The sequence below is a fragment of the Triticum urartu genome, chromosome 6 (genome assembly GCF_003073215.2).
Source record: "Triticum urartu cultivar G1812 chromosome 6, Tu2.1, whole genome shotgun sequence".
Lineage (NCBI taxonomy): Eukaryota > Viridiplantae > Streptophyta > Magnoliopsida > Poales > Poaceae > Triticum > Triticum urartu.
This window is the reverse complement of record NC_053027.1, coordinates 5,182,917-5,198,088: the sequence shown is the minus strand read 5'-3', so window position 1 is coordinate 5,198,088 and position 15,172 is coordinate 5,182,917. Positions and strand designations below refer to the sequence as shown.

Sequence of the window (15,172 nt, the reverse complement as noted above, 5' to 3'; positions counted from 1 at the left end):
TTTCTATATGGATAACACATTCTCCAATCCCAGCATCTTTTCATACCAATATGTCTGAACTGCATCGAGTCAAGCTGGAGCATGAAGTGATGACCAGATTCGCAACATAGGAAGATCACATTTGTGTCCTCGTCATACCCCGTCATCGCAGCCCATCTTCCTTTACTCCGGAACAGAGGATGTGAAATTTGGTCATCCAACTGAACGGTTTTCTGTAGCACCCACGAAACAATGTCATCGTTGTTGGACTTTCTTGCCCATAGTTGAATGCTCAGTTTTATGGAAACAGCCAGGCCAAGGCCACCATCCTCTGTTCGTAAGGGCTGAAAATACCAGCAGTTGACATAACGGTAGACGTCTGTCGGCTTCTTAATCACAAGAAACGTCTGCCTTTCAAAATCAAGTTGAAGGATGTCGGTGCTTATTAGAAGCAACCAGCAAAGTGTATTTCCGACTAGGACGGCGGGCCTGTGCATGTAAACCGTGTATCGAGCCGCAGTCGAGATAACTTTTCCCCATACGTCAGACTTGGATTCGTAGATACATGCTAATGCCTTTGCTTGGTTATAATATTTCCCAACCAATACTAGTGTAAATTCGCTTAAGTGGCAATTACCGTGCACGGGGAGACCATCAGAGGCGGAGCAGTGCACCGCGGCGGTCTCGACCTCGCAATCAATGCCATAGTTGAGCCCCAGCGGAAAAGCCACGTGGCGCTAGACGTTGGTGATGGGGTTCCACGCGAGTATCTCACGGAGTGCGTGATCAAGAAAAAGGGCTACACCGTGGCGGCAGTCGACGAGGTTGAGGTGGTGAAGACGAGGGATGTAGCTCATAATGGGGGTGAAGCCTGACATCGGAGTGAAGCTAGCCCCTTTATATATTCTGTCGAAGTAGCCCAACAGAGGAGGCTTCCGGTGGTGCTTGCGGAAGCGTTGGAGGAATCAGCGGTCGGCGAGGATGCCACGCCAGCGCTTGCAGACGAGGGAGGCGCTGCGAAGGGACGACGACTTAGGAGGCAGATGGAGGAGGATCTCCTCGAGGAGATTCTCGTCGTCCAGCGGGAGCGCCGACGCTGGCGAGGAACGGCGGCTCATCGTTATCGATCTAGGCCCGATGTGGCTCCTGGCGTGGGACCACACTTACCACCACCCCGGTGGCTTCACTGTCACACACTCGGCGGCGGCGTGCTTGTGCTGACGGCGTGAGGCCGCCGGAGATAGCCAAGGCGGGCAGGCGGTGGGAGGTGTGATTGCGGTCGGACGGGCGGCCGCCGGCGCGTTGGCTCTCGGGCTCGGCACGGGAGGTCTCGGCAGTGTCGGCAATACATACATACACCCGCGGATATGGGCCACCGAGAACATCAGGCCCAGTTCAGGCGCGCAGATGCACGAGCTAAGAGGATCCCGTCTACGGTTTTCCTTTTTTTCCTTTTTTTTTCTATTTTGTTCCTGTACTGTTTACCTTTCTGTTTTTACCTTTCTTTTTTCCTATTTTGATCTGATCCTGTACTGTTTACTTTTTTCCTGTGATGAATTTATTCGTGGTTCTTGACCAAAGACCGGCTGATGTTAGCATACCAACTTCAGCAATGAGGAAACTTCATTTTGGACAAAAACTTTTCACAACATGAAGGAATGTTTACCATGCACACCAATTATATTTCTAGCAATTGGATTTCATAGCTATTTTGAGATTTGGCACATCAAGACATTATTATAGTTTCTATTCAACTATGGTGGTTCTTAGTTGCCTTCTGCATCAATCCATCACTTACTGTGGTCGCCATCTCTGCTCATCATCACAATCCCCATCCCCTCGTGACGCTTAAAAAACAATGGCAGCCATCTTCCTCTTTAGTGTTAGCTGAACTGATGAGCCACCACCAATTGCTTCTCAGAATCATTTTAAAAGAACACCCGCCCTAGAATATGTGGAAAAAGAATGATCTGCACAGGAATGCTATTGACAGAAAATAACATAACAAGAACCGACTGCCCGATCCTTGCGTCGGCCCCAGGCAACATGGGAAACCCTACTAAGCCGCCACAACTCCTAGATTCGACCCTTGATTGCGTCGCCACCATTGGAGGGGACCCCGGCGAAGGTCGTGCATGCCCAAGGAACATAACTATCGGGCGCTTCCGCCTTCCCATGGCATTGCTGCGCGGGGACAATGGCTTCTGAGCTCAGGGCATGCTCTAAGCACTAGCGCCTTCCCGTGCACTCCCGTCTATGGTAGCGCCTCCCTCCTGGCTACGCGCGTGAGGTCGAGCGGCGGGCTTAGCCATAGGTGCTACGACGGAGGGCTCTGGCAAGCGCTACGTGTCTTGCGGCATGTTCGCATATACGCCGACCATGGCCATTGCTATGGTCCATCGGTGGCTACTTCGTGCGCTGGTGCTACGCCAGGCCTACAAGTGTTCTGGTACGTTCTGCCAAGGACCTCACGGTCTTCGCCGGGCGTGTTGTCGTGCACACGGTGGATCTTGCCCTCGCTACCCGTCCCGGTTGGCCTGGACCGGTATTCTCTAGTGTTGATGGCTCACTAACATTCTCTCCCATAGTGGCTCTAGCTCCGATGCTTGGGAAGCTGCACCTTATCGACTTTTGGCTCACTAGCATTTTGGTGGCACCGGCCTCATCCGTCTGAATCTACGTCTCTCAAGACCCTAGCTCACTGATGTTGCCAGCCACCGCCGCATCCCGTGTGTTATATAATACCCCGGAATTTAAGACACGATTATGGAATACGTCGTGTAGGTTGACCAAGTTTGACTTTTTCAGACAATTACATGTTCGGAGAATCTGAGACCGTGATTCATGTCACCTCATCGCAAAGATCAAAATTCCCTATACATTTGCGCACAATGGAGCACATATGAATTTTGGAGACAATGAATAATTATGAGAATAAACAAGGAAGAAAAAAACTAGTTCAGAACTTCAGATAAGGATAGAGGAGAAAAGAAGAAATAAATATCTCTAATCCTAACACTGTCATGCACGAACCCAAGCAACGAACGCCTCATCCGGAGTCTAGCTCTCGCTGTCTAGGGTTCGAGCCCTTTGCCACTGCTGTCGTAGTCTTTTCAAACATAAGGTACCAGGAGTCTAACAAATAGTTTGGATGTACATCTTATGTTAACATCCTAAACCGGTACCAAACTTGCTACTGGCTCAAAACTCAACTAATAAATACTCATACTATTTTACTGGATTCCCTAAGACAGTTCCTCCTACCGCATACCCAGCTGCCACATCAGAATTGTACCGCGGCTCATTTTTCTTCGATCCAAGACCTTCCTCATCTTATTGTGGGGCTTCTGTTCCAGGAAAAGCAGAGCAAAGATCAAGATAGAGACATAATTTAGCATGACAAGATCTGGACAACTAGCTGTACAATGAAAATCAAATGTTGCACGACACTCGAATGTCAGAAAGATAAAATCTTTCTAACAGTACAGATACTAAATGCATTGATACCCCAAACAGATCTATTAACAATTTACCCACTAAGACATACAAAATTGGACACATAATAAGAGGGTAACACAAATGTCACCCAGGTACCCTACATTTTTTTTAGCTATTTAGATAGATTGCAGTATACACTTTCCATGTATAACTACATCAGAAAACATGAATAATAACAAAGATGGCAGTGTAAACTATAATAATCATAACTGAAATATATTAGAGAGACAATATGCTTCATCATACAGACATGGAAAATTGATTCTATTGTACAACAACATTTGAAAAGTTCTTAGGGATTACCATGCTCGGGCAAACAATTAACATGGACAAGTCCTCTATCATCTTCAGCAAAAACACAAGGGAGCCAAACAGGCTTGCACTAATGAGCACGCTTGGAAACAATACGCAAGCTAAGTCTGATTATTACCTTGGCCCGATGCATGTGGGTAAGTTGAAAAATGAAAGTAATATGATAACCCTCTAGACAAAGCATAAATAATGATATAGAAAAAAAATTAATTCTCAATATCATCACCCTCCTGAGAAAGAAACAAGCAACTCCATCTATTTTTAAAATATCTAGTTAACCCTTGAGGACACCAACAAATATCCCTTCAAACAGTTATCAGAAGTATTATGAATGACTCTTAGCAAAATAATTGACAAGACTGTTATGTATGCAATGCAGAGAACTCGTATTACCTTCAGTATAGAAACTTCTATATGGATAACACATTTGACAATCCCAGTACGTTTTTGTACCAATATGTCTGAACTGCATTGAGTCAAGCTGGAACATGAAGTGATGACGAGATTCAAAACATAGGAAGATCACATTTGTGTTCTCGTCATACCCCATCATCACAACCGATCTTGTTAAGCTCGGAAATAAGGGATGTGAAATTTGATCGTCCAGTTGAATAGTTTTCTCTAGCACCCACGAGACAACGTCACCGCAGTCGGATTTCCTCGCCCATAGTTGCATGCTAAGGTTTTTTGAGCAAACAGCCAGGCCAAGTCCACCGTCCTCTCTTCGCAAGGGCTGAAAATACCAACAGTTGACATCAGCATAGGCGTCTGCTGGCTTCTCAATCACACCAAACGTTTGATTTCCAAAATCAAACTGAAGGAGGTCTGCATTGTAAAGTAACCAGCAAAGTGTATTTCCAACTAGGACGCTGGGCCTGTTCATGTAGACTGCATATCGAGCTGCTATCGTGATAACTTTTCCCCATGTGTCAGACTTGGATTCATAGAGACATGTGAATGCCTTTGCTAGGTTAGGATAGTCCCCAACCAATACTAGTGTAAATGCGCTCAAATGGCAATCACCCTGCACCGGGAGATCGTCAGAGACAGAGCAGAGCACTGCGGCAGTCTCGACCACGCAATCAGAGCGATTGATGAGCCAAGGTGGAAAAGCCACGTGGCGCTGGACGCCCGCGATAGAGTTCCACACGAGGATCTCGCGGAGTTCATGATCAAGAAAAAGGGCAACACCGTGGCGGCTGTCGACGAGGTTGAGGTGGCGAAGACGAGGGATAGAGCTGATATCGGGGGTGAACCCTGACATCGCAGTGAAGCCGGCCCCTTCATATTGTCTGTCGAAGTAGCCCAAGAGAGGAGGCTTCCGGTGGTGCTTGCGGAAGCGTTGGACGAAACGGCGGTCGGCGAGGATGCCACACCAGCGCCTGCAGACGAGGGATGCGCGCCGGAGGGACGACGGCTTAGGAGGCAGGCGGAGCAGGATCTCCTCCAGGAGGTCGCCGTCATCCAGCGGCGCTGGCGAGGAACGGCGGCTCATCGATCCAGGCCCGATCGATGTGGCGCCTGGCGTGGGATCGCACTTATTACCACCGCCCCTGTGGCTCCACCGTCACACAGTCGACGGCGGCGTGCTGACGGCTGGAACCCCGCGTCGCCGCCGGTGGGATGTGGGACGGGCGGCGGCTGGCGTCCGTGGGTTCTCGAGTCGGTCTCAGCAGTTTCCCTTCCGGAAGATACACACATCCGGCCCAGTTCAGGCCCAGATGAAGCGAGCTGGGTGGATCCTGTCTACTGGTATTTTTTCTCTGCGATAAATTTATTCACCGTTGGTCTGCAAAGACCAGCCGATGTTAGCCTACCAACTTCAGCAACGAGTAAACCATGATAAAATAACAAGAAAATTTTCACAACTTACTACACCAAACGCTTTTCAGCCGATTTACCCATGATGAAGTAACAACTAGCCAATTATATTTCTCGTAATTGAACTGCATAGCTCTTTCGAGATTTGGGGATGCGAGACAATATAGTTTCTCGTCCACTATGGTCGTTCTTGGTTGCATTCTGCGTCAATCAATCGTCTAGGTCACCACACGCACACCGTACCCCTATGAGTAATTCTGAGAGACCGAGCCAGTATATCATCTTAAGATTGATGAAGTCACTAAAGGCGCCTCGCGTAGTCGACAGGAACGTCTCCTCCCACCGAATGCGCATCACCGAATATCCTAAAATAAATCAGGAAGAAATACGAGCACCAAAAGAAACAAGGCATCCGTGTCGTGGGATGTTATGGTTCATGCCGGCGCGTACCTGTGTGTGTGTGTGTGTGTGTGTGTGTGTGTGTGTTTGGTGTGACTGTTGCCTAGTATCGTATGGTCGACCGCGGCTAAGTTCCTTGTTAAGCTTGGGAACGGGGTATGATATTGGAAAGTGCCACCTATGATTTTGACACGTCAGCTCGTAGAACCAATCTTAAAACTCTTTCACCCAAGTACCAGAGCACCATGCTGAAAGACTGAGTACTGACAGACACGTGTGTCTTACCAGCCAGCGGTGTTTATGTTGAAAATATGCCCTAGAGTCAATGATATGTATTATTATATTTCTGTGTTCATTTAAAAGTTTATATTTCATGTTATAGTTGTTATTATGCACGTGTGAATGATAAACAGTAAAATTAGATTCATAGTCTTGACTCTAAGACTGGATCAAATGTTGTTGGTGATCACATTTTCCGGATCTTAAGATATCTTAAGTGTCATGACAATCCTAAAATAACATTAAGCACATGACCTTAGAAGAACTATCATATTGAATCGACCCAAAATCATTTCTTATATTTTGAGATAATATCGTCAGAATTTAATTGTTATATTATGAAGTGTTAATGTGTGTTTTAGTTCCTTAGACAATAAGAGTATCACAGTCACTTCTTACGGTATGATGAGCTTTGGGGTTGCTCAAACGTCATGTGTAAGACGGTGATCATAACGGTAACTTAGAGTTCATGGAAAAGTTCGACAAGAGACTACATAGCTCAAGAGTGGAATTTGCATCCCTCATCGTCAGGCCAAACACAAGTGACTATGTCATGGGGATACCGACACATTTCAACAAGAAAGAAAAGAAAACTGGTAACGAGAAGACCGGTATGGTGAGCATGTGTATCACTCAAGAGGATACCGATACATCCCACCTCGGGTTTTTTTGAAGTATCATGAAGAAAAGCAAATATCACATGATAACCAAAAGTTCCATATATACTAGGGGAAGGGGGGCCGAATTGGAGGGTGATTCCCCCCTCCTTGGCCGACCAAAGGGGGTGGGATTCCTTCCTGTTGTAGCGCTCCTCTTCCTGCCTTCCAACCTATATATACTAGAGGATTTGGCACTTTTGAACTCACAAGTTTTAGAGTCTCTTGTATTTCTCTATTTATAGTTGGTCCTAGTTGATCAATTAGAGCTTGACAAAGATCCTCTAATGGTCATAATCAGAGGCCGAGTGTAGTTCGAATCATATGCAAACACTCATGGAAGTATGTGCGAGGTGGCTTGGTGTATCGGCTACACCTGATCCTCTATGTGCTATCGTCGAGCGATGCATGGTGATGCCCTCTTCCGCATTATTCATGCATATGCTCCATCATTGGACAACTCTCGTTTGACGCTCTGTATTGCCCTTCCGGCGACAATGCTCATATGGTCGGTCATCCATGCCTATGGGTCTGCTCCTATTGCTTCTACATTGTCAGCTTGGGCACCTTGATATGGATTCTAGTGGAAACCACTTTTCGGCCACCGCTGCGGCACACATCGAGTGTTGGTGAAAGGGTTATAGCCCGTTGCGATGACGGGGACAGATTGTGTGTTGCTCGTATCTTTGGCCCTTTGGATGCAGTCTGCCACATGATGCTTGCACGGTGGTGCCCTCATCCCAAGATCTTAGTTTGTTAGTTGGTGTTGGCACAATGCTATTGTAGGCAACAGTGCAATGTGATTGTGCACATTGTTGTTGTTGCATTTTAGTTGTTGTGTTTAACTCCTTGTATCTGTTTTTTTCGCTTTGCTTTTATTTTCTCTGTATTGTGTTCCCCTTGTAGTTCTGGGTGGTTGATGGCTTTGTTAATTATAAGTGGCTAGGTTCGAACTCCTCTAGTGATTCGGACAGTGCCTTTTGTCTTTTAATAATAACAATAAAACAAATAGACAATTGAAGACGCTAAACGCCCAATTGGGCGGGCAACTTTGTTGGCGTACATAAAAGCAAGATGATGTTAGTATGAATTAGTATCTTAGATGATCTCATTTATTGCCATGCAGGATATAATAGTACAATAATTATTATGATATGGTATTATAATATGATACTCAACCTTCCATTTTTTATTTATTTCTATGTCACCTCATCAAAATTGTTTAGGTGGCATGCATGATAATAGCTATGATACTCGCCTTACAAACAATGTTAATTATCCAGCTATACAAACCCATCTGCTGCACTAATAAATACAAATATACAAACACGTCCACCTACCAAACATGGGCGTGACGGCGCGGGGTCGGGCGGGCGTGGTGGCAGCGGCGGCGCGTTGGTGCGACATCGTGGCAGGCACTGATGATGGCGGGGAGTGCCCGGGCAGCGATAACTAGATCTAGCCGCCGGGCAGCACGGGCTGGAGGTCATCATCCTGCTGGCTGGCGGCAGCGGCGGCTCCTGCTCAAGGTGCGGTCTTCGTGGCTGTGGTGGGCTGGAGCGAAGGTGCGAGCTGGTCCGGGCTTCGGCGACGCGGTGGCCGTGTTCTTGCTGGTGGCACAAGGTGGCAGCGTGGCGGCCTTCTTTTTCCTGGGTTGGAGCCGGTGGTCTGCGGGGCTGGTTGGCTCATGACGGCGGCTCCCCTGACCTAGGGTTTGCGCTCGGGCAGGCCGGATTTGGGCCTGGGTAGATCGGGGTGTTCTCTGAGTAGGTGTGGTTCGTGCCCGGCCCGGGATGTGCTCATGACCGTTGTCCTCGCGAGTGCGGTGGGCTGTGGAGGTGGTCATGGCACCGCCTACTCGTCATGCCGTGCAGTATCGGTGATCTCGGATTTGGCGTTGTGCAAGCTCTGCTTCACGGCGGCTCTCGACGGTCCTAGGGTCATGTCCCCAGGTCCACGGGGACTGGTTAGGGATGCAGGCATCGGCACCTCCTACGGTGGAGGTGTGGAAGGACGTTCTTCTACCATAACCGTCGGGGTTGGTGTATCGTGTGGCAACTGGGTGGTGGAGTCTTGGGACAGTGATGCCGGAGTGGCCGCCCCAGGAGGCGGTCCCCATGATTGGCTCTCCGGCAGGTCTCGTGCCGACGGTGGTGGCTTCTCCTCTTGGTCGTATGGGCGGTGGGGGGTCTAGCAGCAGGTGGCTCGGGCACGCCCTTGTCGGCGGTGCCCGGATCTGTATCGAGGAGTTGGAGCTCGTCGTGTATGTCCTGGGTCTATCTTGGGAGACGGGCGAGCTGCCGAGCGACGGTGACGCCCCCGCGCACCACATTCTTCTTGAAGACGTTGTTGTGGTTTTCCTTTCCGTGTCCGGGCTCTGGATGAAGACCCCTGTCCATCCCGGACTCGGCAGTGGCAACGCTCTGCGCCGTTCTCCCTCCTGAGGGTGATGTCGTGGAGCCTAGGTGTGCTAGGACATGGCGTGACGTTGTACTCTAATCTCCCCTTATTCTTCTTCGGTTGCATAGCTTCTGCGTGGTAGCGAGATCTTAGGATCCGCTTTATAAGAGGGCTGCCTCTTCACTATGTACGATTCGGCCGTGTACTTTGATCGGTGCTTTATCTATAAAGTGGAGCGCCAGCCTGTTTCGAGAAACAAACATGGGGCGCAACCGCACAAGTGGCATCTGCAACATACAGGCGGTGAAACAAGGACGCTCATACGTGCTGATCGATCTACACATCGCATCAATTGCCCCCTGCGTGCAAACATTTCTTTAATCTAATGATCTAGCAAGTTGTACTATACGTAGTTCATTTTCAGACAAGTAGATGTGTGATTCCTGCAGCTATGCACATGCACTGCACGCACGCACTGGGCGAACTCAATGACATGGGCCCTTTGCGTATGCGTGATATATATGATAACTTATTAAGAATAACTTTCAGTCACACATCTTTAATTTAAAATTTGACTATGATAATTTAAATGCCTCCATCGAGAACAATAATAACCACATCCGAACCGGCTCCATCAACAACAATAATACTAAAAGGATCGCAAAATGAAACTAACATGACATGATTACCTCAAATAAGAACCAAATTAGGCTGACTCCATCGACAACAATAATACTTCAGTGCTTCAAAAAAAGTTTCTTCAGGCATTTTTAGGTAACATGGCAGACTAATGTCCTAAAATCATGAAGAAAAGAATTAGGAATTTAGAACACCGGATGAATTGGAACAGTAGACATGTACATAAAATGACAAAATAATGATAGATTGGATTAGAAGATTTTAAAACTTCGTGCATACCGAAATTGGAGGATGGATCATGGATGTATAATTGAATGTGTACATGCTAGATAAAGAATAAAATAAACTGCTGAAATTGTCAAATTAGGGTTTGGGGGGATGGACAAGAACTAAGGAACATGGATCGAATCGTCGAAACGTTCAAACATACTGACTTGCAGACTTTTAGGGATTCAATCCCTCGGATTGGGGACAGCCGGACAGCGTTGCAGACTTCAGACTTGCTTGTAGTGGGCCATGTAGCCGGATGTATAGGTATTGTCGCGGTGCCGCCTTGCGCCCCTTGCCGAATGCCGGATGGTCGGGCTGCCGGACTGCTGTGCGGCGCGCACAGCTCCAGCGCCGGCCGAGGCGAGGGTGACACGGTAATGCGCGGAGCAAGGAGGCCGATGGTTCAAGGTCGACGAACCTACGAAGGAAAACGATCAGTCTAACTAGCGCGACTCAGGGCGCTTCGCGTTCGCTAATCGATCGGCGATAGCTAGCTAGCTATCTGATGGGCCTAGCCCATCTTATTCTTTTCTTTTGTACTTTTTTTACTTATTTTTTGCTGCCTATAGTATATACTCCATCATGGGCCCCTCTCTCGCCTGGGCCCTGGGCCGTCGCCCCAGCGGCCATACCCCAGGGCCGGCCCTGCGCGCAAACATTTTTTTAATCTAATCATCTAGCAACTTGTACTGTACGTTGTTGATTTTGAAGCAAGTAGATGTGTGATTCCTGCAGCTATGCACATGCACTGCACGCACGCAGATGGCGGTTCGGATCAGATCGGATGGACACCGGCAGCAAGATTCATCCAAACCTAGCGAGTTGGCTTCACTGGCCTATTTATATACCGGTGTGCTCATCTACACAATCCATCCATCTTGGGTTGGGTTGTTAGCCATAGCAAATTAGTTCAACACCAGACATCCAGCCATGGGTATGTGTTCCAACAAGAAGCGCAGCAGCCCTGGCTTTGCTGTGTGGTGTGTCGTCCTGGGCTTAGCCCTGCTCGTCGCCGTCGATGCGGCGGGCAAGGAAGGTGGTGGGCAAGCCGGGCACTTGGGTGAAGAGCATGGGGATGCAGCCTACTGCTCCGCGTTGTGCACCGGACGGTTGGACTTCGGACCGTGCTACAATCAGTGCTTGTATGGGAGGTAGGTAGTACTGTTCTGCCCTTGTTCGGCATGAGCTTAGCTAACTCGATTCCTTTTCAAATAAAAATGACGGTCAAGCTGTGACCTGTGAGCTTCATGCGTCGCCAGGATCAGTTTTGTTTCGTTTAGTTATGAACTTATGATAGCTACAAATAAATGGTGTTTCGTGGCCCACAGGGTGACAGGACAAGAACAAGCGAGAGGAGGTGGTGGAGTTGCAGGGCGCGCTGGTCTCCTGGCGATGCCGACGGAGGGCACCGGAGGCGAGGGAGAAGAGAAGGGGAAGCAAGAGGACCCCGTCGCCCGTCTGAGCGACCCAGTCTGGTGCTACAGTGCCTGCCGTGAACATCCGGAATTGGACTACACCCAATGTGTCAAAGATTGCTACGCTGAGAATATGCCGGACGCCGCACAGCTGGTGGCCCATGGAGGAACCGGAGGAGAAGAAGCAAGACGAGGAGCGGTTGATGTCCCAATGGCGACGGTGCTGCATGTGACTGCTGCAGGTGCACTGTCGGGGGGCAACTGCGATGAGTATTGCCGCAAACACTATGATGTGGGCTCACCCGGATACAGGCACTGCCAGTATATGTGCCCACGTCTGACGGTCCATGGGGTAGCACAAGGAGAAGAAGCAAGAGGAGGAGCTGTTGATGGGCTGACGGCGGTGGGGAAACCACACTGCGACTGGTTCCGCGACTGTAGTGTAACACCATGCGTCTGGCGCTGTGGGAAGAGGGTGCAAGCGGAGGACACACCCTCTGCCTGACAAACCAATTGTCGCCGAGAAGTTGCTGCCGCCTCCTGAACGGACAGCATCGTCTGTTCTCACAAGGTTTTAACTAGGTGGTCGATCTTGTTTTAACTAGGTGTTCTCACAAGGTTAATTATCATTTCCGTTTTCCTCCTAGTATTGCATGTGCGAGCACACAACCTTCTTTGTGTGTGCTGCGCTTTTAAGGCCACCACCGCTTTCCCTTTCTGAATAAAAGGAGGTGCGATGCAAGAAAAGCTGCACTAGTGTTCCCAATGTGTTTAGCAATTTTAGTTATATGAATGGCGTCAAGGAATGAAGCTAACTAGCTCTAGATATAATGAAGCTGACTGCACTAGATCGACACACAGTGTTCCTAATATTTTCATCGCCATAAAATAGAGAATGAAGGAGGACACGCCACGCATGGGACACCGCGCTAACCGCATTAGATCCACTCAGAGTGATGCTAATATAATCTGGCGGCAAGGTTGCATGCACATGCATTCACCACGTAGCAGCTGAGCCACTTGATCCACTGCTTTTGTCTACATCCACGTAACCAACGAGCATGTCGCCATACTCAAGCAGTTAAGCTTATGCATTTGCACGTGATGGCAGTCAAACCTTCGTGGAAGCCCATGCAGATGTCGGGCTGATATGATCGGATGGATGAAGACAGATCTCTCGCGTGATCCATCCATCTAGAGAAATTATCGAGATCTTTCATCTAGACATTTGTAAATCTGATATACTTGAGAAAATCAAGCCATATGAAGAGCTACCTCTTTCCCTCGCATCGCCCCAGCCCAGGGCGGAGGCACCCCTTTTCAAACTGCCAACCTCTTCTGTGTGTGCTGCGCTTTTAAGGCCACCACCGCTTTCCCTTTCAGAATAAAAGGAGGTGTGATGCAAGAAAAACTAACTAGCTCTAAATATATTGATGCTAACTGCACTAGATCGACACATAGTGCTCCCAATGTTTTGGTCGCCAAAAAATAAAAAATGAAAGAGGACAGTGGGCCTCCACGCTAGCTGCAGTAAGATCCACTCAGAGTGATGCTAATATATTTACGTAGGTCACTTGATCCACCGCTTTTGTCTACATCCATGTAACCAAGGGGAATGGCGCCATACTCAAGCAGTTAAGCTTATGCATGGACTAGCCATGCGGGAGTACACAAGCTGCACCTGCAAGTGATGTCGGGCTGATTTGATCGGATAAATGAAGATGGCAGTAATGCTACATCTATGTAAGGATTTCTATGTAATTAACATAACTGATTAGGTGCCATGTTTTGGTAGAGGAAATAAGGGAAGGGGCCCCACCCCCGTTTGAGAAAAGTTAAGGCAAGTTACCTAACTTTACGTAGGTCGTAAGTAGGTCTAGCATTTTTTATGAAGATAGATCTCTCACGTGATCCATCCTTTTGGAGAAATTATCGAGATCTTTCATCTAAATATATCTAAATCCGATATACCGAAGAAAATCAAGCCATATGAAGAGCTACCTCTTTCCATCACGTCGCCCCAGCCCAAGGCGGGGCGCCCATTTTCAAACTGTAGGAACCACCATTGCATCCCTAGTTTGCTGTGGTGACACCAAAGGCTGCCGCCATGTGAAGCCCGTGCGGCCAACAACGGCGGTAGGGGTCTTCCTCGCATCGTGTTTGGAGTGGAGGTCAGCGTCAAAGATGACGGAGAGCTTCAAGGGCATCTTGGAAAGAAGGAGGAAAAGAAGATAGAGAGGTTTACCATCTTGATGTCGGCGGCCGAGAAGAAGAACCTTTAAGAGAAAAAGACCGATCTCAAAAAGAGGAGAGATGAGCTTGCGGCCGCTTGGGAGGAGACAAAAATGTTGATTATGAAGATCCATAAGTTGAATCCCCATGCAGCGACGATCTTGCAAGTGGGCCGTGTCAAGACGTTGAGTTCCTTGACGGACAAGATGGGGGATGCTGAGAAAGCGGCGGCGCATGAGGACGAGCCAGCGGCAGCGGCAGAGTGAGCGAGAAGGCTTAGACAACTGATCTGGCAGGACAAAAATGCCGGTTTTTTGCACGGACAACGGGGCCGAAACAATAATGATCGGACACATGTAAAAACTATGAAAATCCACCTCCTGTTGGTTCTGATTGGGCGCTATGAACGCTGCACTTTCATTTGCTCCATCTTACTATGTATTTGAAATGAATGTCTCCAGACTTGGACAGACATCGGGGTTGCGGTTAGATCGCTGGCTCTGGTATCAATGTCTATAGAGTGGACCAGACTAGTCCGCAAACAAACAGTGTCTCCATTTTAGGAGACAGCGTTGGAGATGCCATCATTGTGTCTACCACATGCATTGGCATGCATGCACCAAGTTGAATTTGTGGCAATGGATATGTATACATAAAAGCACTAACCCTTGGATTCCTCGTCTCGGTGTGACTTTTGTGTGTGTGTTTTAATTTTGTTGGATGTTTGGCTTGGGCAGTTGCTTTATAATATAAAGCGGGGCGAAAGTTTTTTTCGGTACATAAAAGCAAGTTGATATGGTTCAGCAGTGCACATGTATCTACTGTACGAAAGATAAACAAGAGCAGCAACTGTCTCACATGCATGCAGGCCATCAAATAAGGAAGCTCGACACATCGCTCTAATTGTCAGTACAGTTCTGCTAATCTAATCCAGCTAGTACCTAGTTCATTTGGAAGCTAGTGCTTATCTATACACATAAATGGTAAGTTGACATATGATCGCGTTTTGAAGCTTGTGCATGGCACACTCGCAAATGTCGGATCAAGATGGCTCTCGCTTGGTGTGCATGCGGTGGCTGTCTAGTACGAGTAGAAACCTTTGCTTAACTTCACTGATTGACTCACAGTGCTCCCAATATTTTTGTCGCCAAAAAATAAATATCACAGTACTCACAGTGCACACGTCACGCATATATGGGCCGCCGTGCTAGATCCACTGAGTGATGCTAATATAATCTGGCAGCAAGGCTGCATGCACATGCATTTACCACG

At 48.1% G+C, this 15,172-nt stretch overlaps 1 protein-coding gene across 1 annotated transcript; it reads left to right on the top strand.

Annotated features, from left to right (window-relative positions):
• Positions 1-11,118: 11,118 nt before the first annotated feature.
• Positions 11,119-12,430, top strand: LOC125514714. Its single transcript, XM_048680059.1, has 2 exons — positions 11,119-11,404; positions 11,582-12,430. The coding sequence occupies exons 1-2, from the start codon at positions 11,184-11,186 to the stop codon at positions 12,171-12,173; spliced, it is 813 nt and encodes a 270-aa protein (XP_048536016.1). The 5' UTR covers positions 11,119-11,183; the 3' UTR covers positions 12,174-12,430.
• The last annotated feature ends 2,742 nt before the right edge of the window (positions 12,431-15,172 follow it).

What these genes read in the sequence shown, in the direction of transcription:
- LOC125514714 (XM_048680059.1), top strand. Translation starts at nt 11,184, where the DNA reads ATGGGTATGTGTTCCAACAAGAAGCGCAGCAGCCCTGGCTTTGCTGTG. An exon ending in AATCAGTGCTTGTATGGGAG is followed by an intron (nt 11,405 to 11,581) that starts GTAGGTAGTACT and finishes CGTGGCCCACAG; the next exon opens with GGTGACAGGACAAGAACAAG.